We start from the raw sequence: 19,059 nt of genomic DNA, 5'->3' as shown, positions 1-19,059 counted from the left end.
GTGGGTACAAAATGCGGCCATCACTGCAGCAAGTTCCACTGGACAGGAATGCCCTAAATCAGTGCGCAAACCTTCCAGTACACCAGAATTCCCGGAGGGCTTGTTGACACAGACTGCGATGGGGAGATACCCCAGGATTTCTGATTCAGTGGGTTTGGGACATGGACCGAGAATCTGCATTTCCAACAAGACCTAGGGCAGCGGTTCTCAACCTTTCACAGGAGTCGCCTAAGACCACTGGAAAACACATATTTTCGATGGTCTTAGGAACCGAGACACCACTCTATCCGTCTCCAGGCCCACATGCAGATACGCCCACATACGAGTACCCGGCAACCCCTGTGAAAGGGTCGTTCGACCCCCAAAGGGGTCGTGACCCACAGGTTGAGAACCGCTGCCCTAGGGGATGTGGATGCTGCTGGTCTGGGGACCATGCTTTGTTCAGAAAACTTCTGGCTCATTGGTGACACCAAAATCATTAATTTAGTGCACACGTCCCTTACCACACACAATAATGCTATGAGATTATAAAAAACAATTAATCCTAGCCCGATTAAGACTCCTCTGTCACTTCAGTGAGCTGCTGAATCTGGTGGTGGATGAAAAGTGAAGAAAAAAAAAAAAGGAACAGAAAAAGAAAAAGAAAAAGAAGAGAGATGCGCTAGGTGGCCAATGCACCCACCCTAGGGGCTGGAATCAAATCATTTCCGGTGGACTTCTGCTTTCCCACACAGATGGTTAAGGTGAATCAGGATGGAGTGGCATGAAAAAAAGCACTGACTCCTCTCGTCCATCGAATTAAGTCACTCAGCAGCAACCTCATCACACTCAAGTGTGGTCACACAGAGAGATGCCACTTGCTGTACTTCCGGCCTTGGAAACGCTGAGGCCTACGTAGAGAAGGCTGGGTGGCAGCGACAGGCATAGACCCACCAGCTGGGGTACAGCCGATCCGGGGGCTTTTTAAGCAAAAGCATCTTGTGGCCCCTGAGGCAAGGAACAAAACTGTGAAGAGTGACAGGCTCTGGGAGCAGCAGGCACCACGCAAAACATAAGGACAGGAGCACGCCTGCGTGCAGCCCACGGGAGGGCCAGTGGGGCACGCCTAGGTCTTCAGAGCCATATGGTCAGCCCCGGCAGCCGGTCCTCACAGCTACACAAGGGTGGTGATGGAGCAGGCGCCATGCTCCCACCCACGCTGGTGGGAAGCCGGAATCTGCTCAGAACACATGTAGGTTTTCATCAGCAGCACGGGCATGAAACCTGGAGGTGAGCTTCATACTCCACTTCCAGCAAACTCCTGAGTAGCTAGAAGTACGCTCTGCCCAAGTACTTCTGTAAGAAGCACACAGACTGTTTTTAGCTCTGGTAATTCCTGCAAAGGACAGGTACTAGGCTGGGGCATGAAAACCAGTGGACCCTGCCCACGCAACTCTCCAAAAAACCAAATTCAAGGTTTAGCCAACGCATCCTTTATGGGAAACCAAGGATGGACTGTGAACCACGCCAAGTGCAAGAGGAGGATGATGTGATGGGAACCAAGAACTGAGAGGAGCACAGGACCAGCTGGGCTCCCTCCCTGTGCGTCCATAGGTACAATGTTGCTGTCTTATGCCCGTTTCCAGAGACACAAAAATGCCCCAGACCCATGGGCCAAACCAGGCCCAAAGATACCACATGGGATAAGGTAAAGCAAAATACAGTGAATAGCACTGCTGTCCCAAATCTGGCATATTTATATTAAAAACAGGAGATTTTTCTGTTGCCACAGAACAAATAAAAACGGCCACATTTTTTACATGCTTCTTTTGCTTAAAATAACAGTTAAATGGTGTAAAAACTTTGTTTAACTTATAGAACATTTCATCCCCAAACTACAGAATACACATCTCTTTAACAGAGGAGGATAAAGTTAAGAGACGGATGGAAGAGGGTATCAAAACAAGGCCAGTTAGATTCCTACATTACACTTCTACAAGAAAGTTACTGAAAAATTTATGAAAAATATACGAATACATGAAAAATGAGTGCGATTATTCAGTGTACATATTATATGTAGAGTGGGGGGAGAAAGACCATTTAAGAGGAAATGGTAAAAGCAAACATTCTGCTTTGCCCCAACAGTTGATGAATACGATACAGGATAACAACCATCCCCCTCTGTCCCTAACAAAGCAAGGTGGAAAGAAGTCAAATTAACAGAGGCTATAGGAAATATGACTTGGGACATTGTTGGCCAGAGTGAAAGGACAGTTCTTTTCATCCTTTGCTACAATAGCTGGAAGACATTAGTCTATTCAATCCACAGAGGTGATGTCTAGACTAATTATATAGATGCCAATTCTTTCAGCCAATTAGGAATCACAGTCCTGGATGTCATTTTAATGATTACACGTTAAGAAGCATCTCTTCACGCTCGCAGACAAATGATTATGCTCTTCAGAATTTTATATGCAAAAATAAGTTCACTTGTACTTCACAGTCATTACTGACTTTTGTTTTCTGGCCAAAAAACACAAGTTAAATAATACGCTAATTATATTGTAGCATAAGAATTTGAAGTCCAAAAGTATACTAATGATAACTAACTTGGCAGATTTTATGGGATTTTTTTTTCCCCCAAAAGCAGCTATTAAGACAGTGTATTGCAGTAGTTATGGGGTTATTTAAAAACACAAATTTATGAAACAGTAGAGCAAATTCTCATTTAAAAGGAGCTGCATGGTCCTCCAGGTAAAAATAAAATAGCAAAATATCTAAACACCCACCCAGTAAAGGCCAGCACATCCCCAAATATTATTAGCTTTAAAAATGACAACAGTAATGCTCCTTTCAGTTAGTCAACAGTATTTACCAAGTACCCACACCTATGAGTTCATACTTCTCGTGTCTATTGTGGGCCTCCTTAAGATTCTGCAGCTTAAGTAATTTTAACCCAAAAAATCCCTTATTTAATCCATTGCCAAAAAAAAAAAAAAGGTCCTACTCTTTCAGTAATAATGAGAATAATCAATTATCCCAAAATGAGGGGGAAATGTTACAAATGAGCAGTAGACAGACTTTATAGCATAAAGTCCAACATGCAAAAATGTATGTCCCTGGGCTATAAAAAGTGTATAGAGAGAGCCAAACAAATATCCTAAACAGTTGACAAGCATGGATTTCTGCTCCTCCGAGGATGCAAAAATTATTTAATGTCTGAATCTTGTACTAACTTCCAGAGAGAACCCAGGGATGGTCCACACGACCGTCAGGAATTCCAAACCCTGAATTCTTTCAGGAACACACCTTTGAAATCACACTCCAGAGCTGAGAAGCTACACCGTTCACAAGGCAACACATCAATAAATAGCTCTAATCTGGGAGCTGGGTAGGAAAAGCAGCACTAAGAGGAAAGGCAACTGTATTCGGTGGCCTGGGGGGACGCGACATCTAGTGAAGGGTAAGCAATGGACAGAGGCTCCTCTAGGAAAAACGCGTCAGAAATTCTGAAACTGGAGAAGAGCAAGAAGGAAAAGGACAGCATGGAGAAACTTCAATCACTCAATGGAGAATGCAAGCTCTGGGGCATGAAAAAAGCTCTCCAGGCTCTTCAATAAATATCACTAGAATACAGAATTTTATACACACACTCTCCCAATTTTCAATTATTAACATGAAGAGGGAGACAGCAGACAAGTCGAATTCACACACACACACACACACACACACACACACACACACACACACACCCTCTGCCAGTAGTTCATGTCCTCTTTTACAGTTAAGAATTATTTCAGCAAGAAGCCTTACTGAGTTGCTTCACTTTCTTCCTCTTACATTTCGATGCTGAGGAGGGAAGTAATTACATGAGTCAGGAAGGACCGGCGTGGAGGAAGATGCCCAGCGCTAGACAAAGCCACACAGTAGCTTTGTTCGCCCCCCTGTGAAGATAACTACGTATGCTTTTGAGCCTTAGGAATGTTCCCTGCTCTTCTAGTAGAACAAGTCAAGATCCAGGGCCAAGGCTTCGTCCACGGAGCTCTGAGCTGTGCCTCAGTGGGTCCTGGAACCACATGCATACATCAGTGGCAGCAGGCAGCTGGGAGCACGAAGAGGCCCCTCCCCACCTTCTATCTCTCCTTACTTAACCAGTTCAAGACTGTTGCTTCCACAGGATACACAGCAGGGCGTCAAAAGACTCTAGTTCTTTACTCCCTTTCCTTTCAAACTGAAGGCATGATCTATGTGGAGTATGGTCTGTCAGTGTCTATAAGCTGTGGGGTGTCTTATCATTAATTTCCATGCAGCGCTGGTTCGAGGGTTTCACGGTAAAAGACGAGAATTTATATCAAGTTCTTGAAGGATGAGCAAGATTTGGAGAGAGGGGCAGGCACTTCCGATCAGAGCAGAATCAGGTATCAGAACAGAGAATATACAGGCAGGAAGAAAGGCTAAAGGAACAGCAAAAAACTAAACCAAGGAATGGTCACTGAAAATATTAGTAGCTGAAAAGGAGGTCCATGAGTGTTAACTAGGGGTCAGTCATATTGGTGTGGTGTTTTGTCCTATTAAGCTGACTGACAAAGAGAAAGAAAAACTGAAATGGGAAAGGCATTCTCAAGATTTTATTGGAGTTAAAAACATGTGTATGTGTACATGTATGCATGCACACATGTGAGTTCCGCTCAAGGTTACAAATCCTTGTTTAAAGAATATGTATGTACAAAGGGCGCCCAATAAATGCATACACATTTTAAGAAAAGGAAAAACTGTATTAAAATTGTAATACTCAATATATATCGATAACAAAAGATGAGACAAGTCATGTGTATAATTTTTTTGGCATCTCTGTTAAGTCATGGGATGTGGAGTACAGCACAGGGAATAGAGTCAGTTATATACAATGTCAGAGGAGTAGTAGATTGGGGGAGGGGAGTTATCACTTTGTCAGGGGTATAAATGTCTAACTAGTACGCTGTTTTGTACACCTGAAACTAATAATTAAAAAAAGAGAAATTCATGGATAGTTTTAACAGGATCCGCAAACTTGTTGAAATTATAGCTATTATGTGCACTTCTCTAGGGATTACAGACACAGCTCTCATCCTGTTCTTTACCAAGTCAGAGTTATGAAATGTTAAAAAGAACTGCTCTCGAAGATGTATATACCCAAGTATGGCACCTCTTAGAATATCCTCTCCCGCCCTCCTCCACACTACATGCTTGTACACACGCACCATACACACACACACATACACACACACACACAATCTAGGAGAGATAGTCAACAGATTTAGATATAAATTTTTGCTATGAAATCAATTCTGTTTGAGATTCCTACTGTAAATAATAAAGGAAATCTTTTTTTCAATCAGCTCCCCCAAATGAGCTAGTTATGATTTAGAAGGGGACAGGTTCAACCTACCCCCTCTCTATTTCCTCCCCAGCCCGCCACCATTCCGAAATTCTCTTAATTGAAGTCTTCCATTTAGAAAGACACTGTGGAAGAATCAATACACCACACTTAGCTAGCTTCCTCTTAGCACAGGGCAGAGATTCTGGAAGGGGCCCACTGTGGTTGGTGGGGCTGCAATAAGTGGACCAGGGGACCACAGTTTCTGAGCTGAGGACACAATACTGTCAAGAACCAGTTTCTCCAACTTCCCCCGTGACCTTGGGCCATGCTGGTTCTGGACTATGGGGCCAAGAGATTCTCCCACGGGATGCTCTTTCATGCTTATTTATTAAAGCCAAAACAACAGCAAACTCCCAATTGCAAGCTATTTTTTTATGGTTACCTAACCACTGGTCCCATCCGATAGATACTGTTTAATTTATAGCTGTCAGACTCAGAAATGCTGGGTATATGTTTTCTCAAATCCAATCTTTCAAATGATGGCCCAGTAACTGATAAATGCACACTAATTAAAAAAAATAAGCTATTGATCAAAGCCTCCGTATTATAAATACATTTATACTTTGTTAAAATGCAAACAGCAAGTTGTTTTGACATTGTCACAAGATAAATTCATGACACAGAGACGATTTATTTTGCATATTCTCCCTCATAGTTTAATTTCATACAAGCCATGCACAAGAACTTTTGCACCAGGCATGACAAATAATCTAGGAAAGAGGAAATAAGTAGAGACTTTGGAACAGGGTGTTGGAAGACTGGTGAAGGTCATTCTTATGATTTGAGATAGTTAAGTTTTCTCATTCATCTCAACAACCTATTATGTCTGTAGGAAAGTGTTTCAATTTATTATGCTTTTTTAAAAACTACTTAATTTTCCTCATTATAATTGGATCTGCATATTTGGAGGATGCATTATGCTTATGTGGAGCATGGTGCTTAATTAATTTATAATAACACTCATGGCAGATATCCTATCAATTTACACATCTGCATACAATTTTAAATATTATATTAACTTCTATATATTTAGAACATTATCTTTGATAAAGAAATTATTGAACTAAAAAAAAAATCTTAGCATTTCTCGTTCCCTGTAATTTCAAATTCATACATAAGCTATATAGGAAATAGTCTGTTTAAAAAACACATACACACACACCTTATGCCATAAAACTTAGGTTTACTGCCTCCCTAGCCATTTCCGATACATTAAATGACAAGATATGGTCACATTAAGGCCTGAAACTGCAGGTAAAACTGCTAATACCTCAAGGAAACGTTTTACATGGCAGTTAAAAGTTCAAAGAATAAAACTAAGCCATTGCATTCAGAGACTCACACTTATCAAAGGTTTACTGAGTTGGCTGCTCAATGTCTGCATTGAGCAAAACGATACCCTTTGTATTTCTTGCACAAAATAAGGGGTACTTAATTCTCAATAGGCATGGGTCACAAAATGAAAAATACTGCCGTCATATTGAAGGTGCTGGCACTATCTGTATATGGGTCTTGCTGTAAGAATAAAATTATTTAAATATTATTATACAAAATTAAGAAAAGCTTCACGTTAAATAATTATGCCCAGAGATTGTTTTATTACTGATGCAGAATGTAATTCATTTCATAACGCACAGCATTTTTCCCTACACAATGGCACTTGGTAGAAGCATCAGTATAAATATGCACAAAATGTACATTTTCCTAAGTTTCACACAGTTATTCTTAAATTAAAACCTGGTTATATACATACATATATAATCTCACATATACTCAATACAAAATACTACAAAAGACAATAAAGTTCTTCCAATTTGAAGATATTGGGAGAAAAGTTTCTAACTTGAGAAAGTAGCAACAATGAACACTAAAGAAATGGTATGTGAAAGTGAATATATAATTTCAGAAGCAAAACAAAAATAGCGCACCTCCTTACAGGAGGATCTACCTTAATTATGGCAAAACTGCACTATACAAATGGCAAGAGCAACACGCCCCATTGGACAGAGCCGAAGAGCTTACAAAAAATTTCATCTGCTAACACAAATTTGGATTTTAATCTTTAGGCACAAGCCCCTGGGGGGAAAAAAATGTATTTTATATCTATCTCAACAGTGCCCTCTAGTGGACAAATCTTAAAATGGCTGTCTCAAAAAGACATTCCTCTTTTGAGACAAAAGGAGTAGAAAAACATTTACAAAACCAACACTTCCAAACACCGCAACCAGCCGGGATCAGATTAAAGAGCAGCTGAAAAGGTCTTGGCTAACAGCGGCTACCAGGGAGGGCAGCCACAGGGCAGGGGCTGCAGCGGGAGGGCAGAGCGGGGAAGTCGGCCTTGGCGATAACTGCTACATTCGTTCCCTTCTTTGGAAACACAGAGCAAGCCCGCCCTGGGGTGTATCGCCTCGGTGTGCTGCTGCCGGGACTCGGCACAGCTCGTCATCTACCAAGCCATTAATTCACCGGTGTTAGCTGCCTAGTTCATGTTCACCACGCTTTGGGCATTTTTGTGGGGGGGACAGGATACAAAATAGCACCAGACAGGGCTCCTCAGCTCAAAGCACATATAAAATACAGTCAACTGTATCGAGAAATTAGTAAATAACATATAAAACTAAGTGGAAGAGTAATAGGTCTAGGAGCCGTGAGACCTAGGGTGGTAAAAGGCGGCTTTATGGGGCAGGGACTCAGCTGAGCCCACGAGGTCGCTGGGTAGAAAAGAAATCCATGGCCGGTCATGGTCGCAGCTCTCCTCACCTGCGGATGCTCAGGTGTACCTGAGGCGTGCCGTTCCCAGCACATCATTCCTCAACTGCGAAAGGGCCCCAATGGCCATAAAGATGCTACGACACCCATGTCCAGGATATAATAACGTTTCTTTAGAGCTCTCACGGTCCAGCACGTTTGAAAGGAACCCACAAGACCGGAGTTTGTGGTGGCCACATCCACTCAAGTCCCTATACTGGTTAGTGCTGAAGAATCCGGCCGGTCTCCCCACCCCCACCACCACCACCACTTCACCTCAGACCAGCCTTTCCTCTCGCCCCTCCCCTGCATTGACTGCTTCCTCCCATCACCTGCTCTATGTAGGGGAACACGGGAAAGCCACTGTGTGCTCAGTGATAGGCATGACGGAGGGGTAGGACATGGTCCCAGCTTTCCAGAAAGCCTAAGATCTATGTGGAGAGAGAAAAACAGGAAGCAACAGAAGGAACTGTTCCACTGATGTGCAGACTCTATGAACAACGGGTCACCGGGGAAGAGAGATTTCCTGTTGTCCGGGGCCTTCATGGGGCCTCCAGGAGCGGGTAGACGGGAGGGAGCAAGGCAGTCTGAACAGCAGGGCAGGGCATGGGAGGAGACGGGGAACCTTCCTTCAGCAGCAGTGGGGGGAAAGGCTGGCTGCATGACGTGGGCCAGAGCAGGGCAGGGCGTGCGGTATCACAGGGAAAGGGGTGTTTCCGAAGGGACGGCCTGGTGGCAGAATCTCACCTTTACTCTGAAACCATTCCCGTTGGATCAGAAGGAACCTCTGTTGGGTTCCCAGGCCACACCTGCCCAGTCACAGCAAAAAAGGCAGAAGGAAAAGGTTCACCTGCTACTCTGCCTCCTGCCTCCTTAACTACATCCTGGAAATGCACGTAGCTAGAACGGCTGCAGGCAGAACAATTTCCCACGGATTTCCCGATTTCCAAAACCCGTCAACATGGCCCCAATCTCCCAGGTCTAAATTTCAAGTGTCACTGTAAAAATGGTGCACCTCTAACAGCGCCTGGCTTAGCAATTCTGAAATACTTTTACTAAACTACACTCTAGAAAACTTCAAGAATTTCTGCTCCCAAAATCTTGGGGAATTTAAGGACCGTGGGCCCATTTTCAGCTCCCCAGTGGCCTCTCTCGTACTGCATTAGGTGAACTTGTCGATGTCAAAACCACCAGCAGGGAAAGAAAGTCAACTCAGTGCCACACTGTTCTGATGGCCTCGCAGATACTGACTCAAGTGTGTGAGGTCAAACGATGTCCCCAGGTCAAGGTTCCGGTCTGAGTAAGCCTGTCATTCATTCCCAAAGTCCACAAGTGGAAATGTCAGAGAACGGTGTAACTGGCATGCTAGGAGAAAAACACAAACACAAGTACTTTTGCAGACAAAAGGGATGCTGAGGGGTTTATCTTTTGAGTCCGAATGGTTTAATGTAGCGTTGTCAGCCAGTCCCTATTAAAAAACCACGGAAAGTGAAAGACACTGATTACAATAAAAAGTGACAGCAGGGTGTGCTCAGCCACTTACACGTAATGCATATTTATATTGCCATCAAATAGACATATTTACCATAAACAGTTGAAAAACCATAGCAAAGTCATTCATTTAAATGCCAGAAAAATAGTAAAAGATGCTAATTTGACCTTAGTGGAACAGATTGGGTGTCACTGACACCACTCACAATGGCTTGAAACAGAATTTACCAAGACATTTAATTAGAGTTTACTGGATTAGGTCAAGAGTGTCTTAGAGGAGGGAAAAAAAGGGAAAAAAAATCGAGGAAGGAAGAAGAAACATGAAGTTTGGATCCATTCACAGTCAACCTCTTTAAGAGCAGACACAACTTAACTCCATGTTTATGCCTAAAATGACCTCACATTACATGCCTAGAGGAAGAAACTGATCCTTCGAGCCCTCAGATTTCCGTCTTTGTGGGCATGTAAAAAGATATAAACCAAAACTATCTGAAGGATTTTTGTAAAGATAAATTAATGAATATAGTAGGATTAAAACATGGTTTGCTTTCCTGTTTGAATGTAAACTGATTCGCTCTAAAGACTCAGATCCAACAATGGTAACCTTGGCAATGAAGAAACGTTTTTATGAACTATAAGGTCAACAGCTTCAGGAGTTTCTGCTCACAGAATCTTGGGAAATTACCGATGATGGCATCCAGCCTTCAAAACCAAGAGCAAAACCCCTCTGACTGGGATTAGGGTTTCAATGGACAGCAGGACTGTTTGCCACAAAAACAATAAGGTGACAGCATCCTGCCTGTTACAGAAAAGATCACACGTGACCTGTAGCCCTCGCTTTCAGCTGCTGTGGGCCCCGCTACTCAAACATGACAATTGTGCCCCTCTGCCACTGCCCTGCAGATATGCTAAATATGAACTAATCTTCCTGTCTCCTCCACACGAGGGGCCCTGCCACTCTTAATTCGAGATTATCAACAGCTCTGTGACATTGCTTCGAGCTGTATGTAACGCACATACACATATAAATTCATGGCACAAATCCCTCAAGACGACATTCTGCTCAATTTCATTGAACTCGGAAAGCTCCCGAACAAATTCTTGCCACATGATTAGAAAATCATTCAGGTCTGCAAGGAAGTATGGCAAGCACAAAGGAGTGACAGTCAATTAGGGATGAGAAAGGAGAGTGGGTCCCTGTCTTTAAAGTCTTTAAAGCCACAGCTCTGACAATAACATGGCTCCTGTCATTCCCATAAGATATTCTTATAAAAGCAGGTTATTAAATCTACTATATGTTAACCACACCATGACACTACCAGTACCCAACAGAATTTTTCCTGGAAACCAAATTCAAGAATTTGAAAATGGCAGATGCAAATTTATATAATTTAAGCAACTGTGTGGTTTTCTTCCCCTATCAAGCAGGGAAGAAAAGTATATCGACAGTTAAATTTTCCCCTTAGAGGAGGAAGTCTAGATGAAAGCAAAGAACTCTTCTAATATTTTTTGGTAACTTTTTTCATGAAACACTAACGCATGGCCCAGCCTTTCACGTCACTGCATCCTTTACCATCCCTGATTTTGGGACCATTCCCAGGGAAGCAATGTCATTTTTTTTCTTCAGTTTACACACATTATTAGGAAACAATCCTCAAAACAGAGCAAAGTACAAAACTACGGGAAGACAATATGCTAATATATCTTAGTGTCACCAAAATAAATGTTAGGTTTCCCCAAATAAATATTTGTCATTAGTGTCTTCAAAGGAAACAAAAGAATCAGCAGTATCACCACATTACCTGCAAGTCAGAAACTGGGAAACAAATGATAAAGTCAACTCACTTGTTAGCTTGTTGTGGCTGAGGACCAGTTGTGTGATGTGGGATAAGGTGACTGTAAAAGAAAAAAAGAAAAATGATCACACAGTTAGTTCATGTACGTAAATTATAGCTCCACTCCTACAAGGTAAAGCGCTAAATTATTTCCACAGGTGGAACTGTTATCGCTCACAAAAACAGAAGTAAGGATTCATATAACACTGTCTGGTAAATGCGAAACCAAATGAAGAAAAGTCACGTAATTAGCAGTGTGATTAGCACAGCAAGTTGCAGCTAATGAGATTAATGTCGCAGGATCAGACATTACCAGGGCCAGTTAGCTTTGCTTAGAGACCTGGTTTCTGTGGGCCCAGCCTCAGCGATCCATCTCAACAAACCGCCCATCTGAGAACCTGCCAACAGTGTGGAGAGGCACAAAGCCCTCCCCTGAGCTAAAAAACGATCACATCAACACAGAAAGATCATGTAACAGAGGCTGGCAGCATATTACTTCATCTACGCCCACTGTCAACACAGAAATTCTTCTATACACTATCAAAAAAAAAAAATTTCCCCTAAAAAAGTATTGATTGGTGTTTTAATGCACCTACAGATTGCACACCAGTTTTCAAACATTATCATGGAGGTTTACTCTGCTGAACAAGGTTAGTTTTGCTTAAACGATGGTTTTTCCAAGTATGAAGACAAAATACATATGCAGATCCACCAAAAAAAAAAGTCCCAACAAAAAAAGGGATCTGTCTTCCATTTTATTTGGGGTTCTAAAATGTCAGTGTACGGTCAGCATCATGCATCACACACACACACAGAGACTTCATTATTTATATTACTGAAAACCACGCATTCACACCACCATATCCAATTGCAATACAGCATGACACAGTTCATTCTAGTCTTCTCCCTTTCCATATTTGTAATTCTCTCCACGAACAGTGAGAACCCTGGCTTCCATTCCCTTTAACCTGCCTACTTTATCAATACTTCTGTATGTAACTGCATGGAGGTATCTTACAGCAAGGTTGGGGCAGCTCTATGCTTACCTGTAGGGACACCCGGAAATGGTCAAATCAAGACGACCTGGCTACCCAGCTGTGCAACGTTCTATTTGTTTAAAGTTGAAAACACCTTGAAGGACCCCAGGGCCAGCTTGCTTACATGATAAGGGATGTGCAAACTGATGGCTTACACCTGAGTTCAGGTGCATGACCAGTCAGGCATAAAAGAGAAGGCTGGACACTGCTGCCTGTGCTCTCCCAAAACTCTGATTCCTCCAAATGTCACGATGGTTCGAGTCTGGAGATGAAATATGTCCTAAGCAGCTAAGAAACCACCCTGGGGAGTCACGAGGGAGCCTCTTGGGCCCCTGAGGCTCATCTGTGCTTTCTTACTGCTCTAAACCATGTGCGAGTCGGCGCTGTGGTCTCTTCTGAGCCCTTTCAACTACCAGCGGAGTAATGCAGTACCTACTGCAGTCACCCCTCCACCCCTTCCTCCCACCTGGACACCTCCACACTCTGCTCTGACTTACCCTTCTTATCTACCCTCACCCGCCTCCCCCTGCCTGACCTTGGACCTCCCAAGCCAGGCTCCCCATCCCACACAGACGCTCTCCTCACCCCACTCGCATTCCCACACCCTGCTCTAGGCCACCATGCACCCGCCCAACACTGAGCACCTCTCTTTCTCTATCACACTTACTGGCTTTAGGACTGAACCACTAGGGAAGGGGGAGAGAAAGGCAAAGCACAAGGGCATTTTTGTGGCTTTTAAAAGTCACAAGGATGGCTTCTCATGTGACATTTAAGATTTTAGAGACTGAAGAACATCTCATTTTTACTTCTATGACTTAAGACTTTCTTGTCTACCAAATAAAGCATTCCTTTACTTCTGAGGTATAGTCTGACATAAAAAAAGAAATTTCAAGGCACTGCCCTTGTACCAAACAAGATGAAATAGATTCACAGATGTATAGTTGAGACGCTGATCAGCTTCATGTGAGAGCAAACCACAAATAACAGAGGTTATACAAAATAGGAGTTTCTCAAGTACACACAAGCAATCCAGAGGTTCCTGCTGCTTGTTGCCCAACCATCCCCAATGCATGACTCCCACCTCAAGGCCCAAGATGGCTGCCTGAGCTCAGCCATCATGTCTGCATCCCCTTCAGGAAGATGTAAAGAGGGGGGGGAGCGAGGCTTAAGCTGCACATGGCACTTCCACTTAAAAGCAATTATTCGAAATTTTGTAATACAGGGATGTCTAGCTGCAAGAGAGGCAGGTAAATGCAGTCTACATTCCAGGTGACCACGTGCCAGCTAAAATTAGGGGTTTTATTACCAAGAAAGATGGGGCAAAATGAAACTGGCAGACAACTAGACGCCTGTTACACCTCATCTGAGTGTCACAGAAATCAATTCTGATTACAAAAGAAAACTGATGATCCTACCTCCTCCTGCTGCCTTAATTTTTCCTAAAATATCACAACTAATTAAAAAGAAAAAAACTTTGCTCTTCTCCCAACAGTCCCAATGAAAGATTTAATTAGAGGAAGCTGGTTCTTTCCAATTATTTCATTGTGTCAGTTCAACAAGCATTTAGCAAGAAAGGAAGCGATAAAATTTAAAAGTTTTTTTTTTTCAACAGAGAACATAAATCCAATTGTTGCTTCAGCTGGTCACACCACTAGAATATCTTTCTTTCTCACTATTGTTAGAGGGCTACATGCTAAAGTAGGTGAGAGGGAGAAAAATTAGAGCAGGGGAAAAAAAAATTAAAAACAGTGCTTGAGAAAGTATTTAAGGCGACAAAGGACTCAGGGCTGGGTCTGTGGGAAGGGGAGTTGGGTTGGACAGAATCAAAATCACAAAATCAAACACAAAGCCTGGTACAGGCAAGGACCAGGTAGCAACAGGCGTACTTATAACACCAGCCACTCCTTTCCACTGGGCAATGGTGAGTTCATTGTCGAGCCTTGTATGGAAATGGCACTGTTAACAAAGAAGGGAGAAAAGGTCTATCGAAATAGAAGAGATTATTTAAAAGTACAAAAGCCGTTCTCGTCAAACACGTTGGGAAAATGGAAGCAGGCCATACCCACTGACCTGCCTTGCTAACCTGAATCGTGCACTGGGGGGCCTTCCACTGTGTGAATAACACTCTAATGGTCCTGCTAGCCATAAGCTGTCCAGAATGAGCACCGCCAGAGCAGTGAGAACTGTCATTAAAATTCCTAGAGCCATTTTCAACTATGCTTTGCCTAAGCATTTTCAAAGCAGAATATATTTCAGGAGCCAGCTCAATAACTAAGAAGTGAACTGACAAACACAGTTAAAGGTCACTGGGCCTTGGCTATCTTTCTCTTCTAGCCTTTAGAAATGGTATTTGGGGGAACACTGTATCCGGCCAAAATGAACAGTGGGAAACAAAACTGGGAGGGAGGTGAGGTTGCTGGCACTGTATATAGGATTTATGATCATTTGTACTCTAGCCAAAAAGGCCATCAGCAGGAAAATGCTCAAAGAGGAACTGGTGGGTTCAAAAATTTCATGAGAGAGACAATCAAGGAGTCACTTGCTGGGTGTTTACAGAGCACACAGAATGCTGAGTCTCTCACCTCGAGATTCTGGTAGAAGTAATGTCAACCACACACCCTGGTTAGTCTGAGACAGTCTCATATTCCCCCGACTGTTCCTCTCAAAACGATCCTGGTTTGGATAACAAACTACACAGTCACTGAATTTATGAAACACAGAACAGACACCAAAATCCTGGGTATAAAAGGGTCCTGGGCATAAGCCAAGTGTATCTGCAAAGATAATGGCAGTTCAGAAGGAAATGCTGCTCACTGTGGGATGGATGACATATCCAAAAATGCTACAGGGCAGAGGGTACGCCAGGCCCTGAAGCTGGGCTTGGAAGACATATAGAAACCGGAGTTTATGGAAGAAACCCTGAGTGCCACAGGTGAGCAAAATGATGGGAAACAGGGAGGGCACAGGACTGGAGGGGCCTCCAATACTTTAATGAAATAAATTCAGAGAAATCAAAGGAATAACTAAACACTCCTAGAAAAAGAACCATCATGTTTAGATAACACGTGGAAGCAGATATCATTATATAAAATAGGTTCCGATTTTTTTTCTTCTTCTTCAGCATAAAGTAGGCAGCATGAGAAAAGGAACCATGATGAAACCCACAGCACCATAAGATGAAATTACAGACTTGTTTTCAAAATAACCCAACATATTACAAAGATGTGGCACACTGGAAATCGTCTCTACAGTTTTCAATTTGGCAAATTAGAAAGCAAATGATTCCTTTGGTGGTACTTTAGAGAGGGTGGAAAGTTCTAGCTTCACAGCATGACATTCACAGCCCCAGGAAGAACAAAAAAAAAACCAAAAACACGACCAGGATGACACAAGGGGAAATGAGACTTGAAAGTTTCTGCAATCTTGTCCCAGGTCGGAAGTGGCCATCTCTGGGTTCCAAATGGAAGGTTCCATAACACTGGTCACAAAAACTAGACTGCAACCACCAGTTCACTCCACAGGCTGCGTTCTGAAGGGAAGCAATCCGAAAAACACTGCTGCCCTCAGAAGGCAAATGTTTACTCCCTCTTGACAGCGCTTGTGGTTATCTAATGTGGCCAATGTTGCAAGAACCACCATACCTCCTGGGATATTCAGAGAGGGCTACCTTGTTTGACAGCTCTAGGGGACCACATTCAAATTCTATGCAGATTACACTGCAAACAGTATCCTCTGTTAATTCATGTCCTCCCAAAGTTGTAGACCAAAAAGAATTTGAACTTAAAATGCATGGTGGTTCAAAGGGCTTTTCCATGTGGGCTCCCCAGTAGGCTAAACATAGCAACAGTCCCAAATAACCCTGATTCACAGACTCAACAGGGATATGAGACCCAGCCGGATGTCAGCAGCAGGAAATAATGCTGACCAATTTGGGTTTTGCGTTTCAACGATGCATGATTAAAATGCATCACGTCACATGGCTGAAATAATTTCACCCTTGATAGTGGGATACAGATTCAGATCTTAATACACAGATTCTGACAATATATTAAAGACAATAAAATATTTGGTACCAAGATATAATACAAACACCATTTTCATCACCACACTCAGAATCATAAAAACATTTCTTTCGATTTTCGTTCCTAATTTAAAACTTCCAAAAAAATCACTATGGTAGGAAAGCTTTCCTTTACGACTAATTATTTTGGATAGTTGGAAACTCTTTAGTAGCAAGTTTTCAAAATCGATTACGTGACTGAATTCTATTTACAGATGAAGGTCTATCAATCATAATTAATTGCGCTTTCATTCAATGGAAAGCAATTTATCATGTGTGACCACTGAACAACTTTAATACCTCTTTGTGTACATAAATAAGAGCAAAGAATTCACATGGTGGAGAACCCCCACTCTGCCATGGCCTGGTCATTGAATGGGGCTTTGCATCAATTGGGACATTAAGTCACAAGATCCTAGGCCCAAGACGCTGTGTTATTAAAAACGTGGAGCCCGCGTCATTTCCATCCCAACACATCACTTCAGGGAAAAAGACAAAGGAAAATTCTATTTCTGAAGACGTCCAGGAGAATTAAAGAGAAAAATATAGTAATTAACTAAGATACATACAAAGTCATTAACTGCTCTGGAGGCGTAAGTAGGACAGTATTAACAAATATTCAGTAAATTATGACCGTTTTTACAAGACTACTTAACATGGTGTAAGAGGCATAGACGACACGTGAGACACAGTTACTGTACTCAACAAGCTTAATCTGTAATATAGTCATCCCCCCTTATCTGCATTATCACTTTCCACAATTTCAGTTACCCATGGTCAACTGTGGACTGAAATACTAACTGGAAAATTCCAGAAGTAAGCAGTTCATAAGTTGTAACTTGAGCACCGTTCTGAGTCACTTGACGAAATCTCAGGAGTCCCACTGTGTCCCGCCCAGGACGTGAATCACCCCTTTGTCCAGGGGATGCTCCCCGCCCATCAGTCACTAAGCAAACATCTCAGTTATCAGATCCACTGTCCTACTGCAGTGCTTGTGGTCAAGTCACCCTTATTTTACTTACGAATGGCCCAAAGCACAACAGGAGTGATGCTGGCTCTTCGGATATGCCAGAGAGAAGCCGTAAAGTGCTTCCTTTAAGTGAACGGGTGAGTACAGTACAATCAGGCATTTTGAAAGAGATACAGACCACATTCACATAACTTTAATACAGTATATTATTGTAATTGTTCTATTTTATTACTAGTTCTTGCTGTTAATCTTTTCCTGTGCCTAATTTACAAACTTTATCATAGGTATGTACGTATAGGAAAAAACAATATATACAGAGGGTGCCAAAAAAAAATGTATACACATTTTTAAGAAAGGAAAACTGTATTAAAATTGCAATACTTAATATATACCGAGAACAAAAGATGAACACAAGTCACGTTTGACTTCTGCAGTTACAAGAGGTGCTTCAAGTGGTTACCATCAGTGTCCAGACACTTCTGATTATGGTGAAATGCTGCTTAAGCAACGTTGACCAAAGTGTCCACTTGTATACATATTTTTGGCACCCCTGGTATATAGCGTTCAGTACTATCCATGGTTTCAGACACCACTGGGGGTCTTGGAATGTATCCCCTGAGATAAGGGGAAACCACTGCATATGACAGGTAAAGGATTAACATTCTTAATACATAATGATTTTTCCCATTGGTACAGAAGAGGTACTCAAAAAATGATGGTTGTGATCAGTAATCAGGAAGTTCTGCATTTGTTCAGCTGAAGCACAGGTGGTTTGGAGATCTCACCGTGGGAGCTCTGGTGGGGCATGACGTCTGGGGAAGTCTAATCGTCTTTGGGGTGAGGGGAGGAGGCAACGGTTTGTAGGCGCCACCTGGGACACATCTGTTTGCTGGACCTGTGCGTGGAGGAGAGAGGCTGGGGGAAGAGGCTGGTGCAGGATTGTGGGGAGACACATCATGCCAGGAGGAGATCTAGGTAGACCCTGTAGCTGGTCAGAAAAAAGCATGCCAGGTCTGACAGGGTCAGCTGAGGAGAGTCAGTCCAGGACTAGTTATCTGCGACTGGAGAAGGCGGCACTTGGAGGGCAGATCAAGGAACAGCGTGGGGAGGGGAGCTGAAAGCCACGGGTAAAAGCAACAGTGACCTGCCCACGAGAGCCAATTCTGTGATGGGTGGGGGTGACAGCAGGTGGCACAGAAGTCAAGTATTTAGTGGCTGCAGAAGGACTTCCGGATCTTAGAGCTCTGAGAACCGCCTCTGTTGGGTAGGCAGCAGGCCTAAGATTCCGCTCTTCCTGTCTCTAGAGGGAAACTTGGGGCTCTCGAGCTGAGGTAAGAGGTGTGGAAAGCTGTGGAGGTGGAGGCAGGGAACCACTGCTTGAGAGGAAGAACGAGGAATCAGTGAGAAATGACTACCATCAGGCCCTGGGGAGAAAAAGGGCCTGTGCTCCCCCTCCCCCCACCCCACCCGCCTGGCCATCTTCAGGGACACATGGAGGCTGAGAATACACCATATGGTCG

The 19,059-nt window shown here is 43.0% G+C and overlaps 1 protein-coding gene across 1 annotated transcript in view; it reads right to left on the bottom strand.

The window, feature by feature from the left end:
- Positions 1 to 19,059, bottom strand: part of LOC109393558 (ras suppressor protein 1) — a 56,181-nt gene that overhangs the window by 24,459 nt on the left and 12,663 nt on the right. Inside the window, exon 3 of the mRNA XM_019662921.1 lies at positions 11,483 to 11,533. Within this exon, the coding sequence (XP_019518466.1) occupies positions 11,483 to 11,533 (51 nt within the window). The remainder of the gene's footprint in view (positions 1 to 11,482; positions 11,534 to 19,059) is intronic.

Source organism: Hipposideros armiger, unplaced genomic scaffold (genome assembly GCF_001890085.2).
Source record: "Hipposideros armiger isolate ML-2016 unplaced genomic scaffold, ASM189008v1 scaffold_383, whole genome shotgun sequence".
Lineage (NCBI taxonomy): Eukaryota > Metazoa > Chordata > Mammalia > Chiroptera > Hipposideridae > Hipposideros > Hipposideros armiger.
This window is presented reverse-complemented; position numbering and strand designations above follow the sequence as displayed.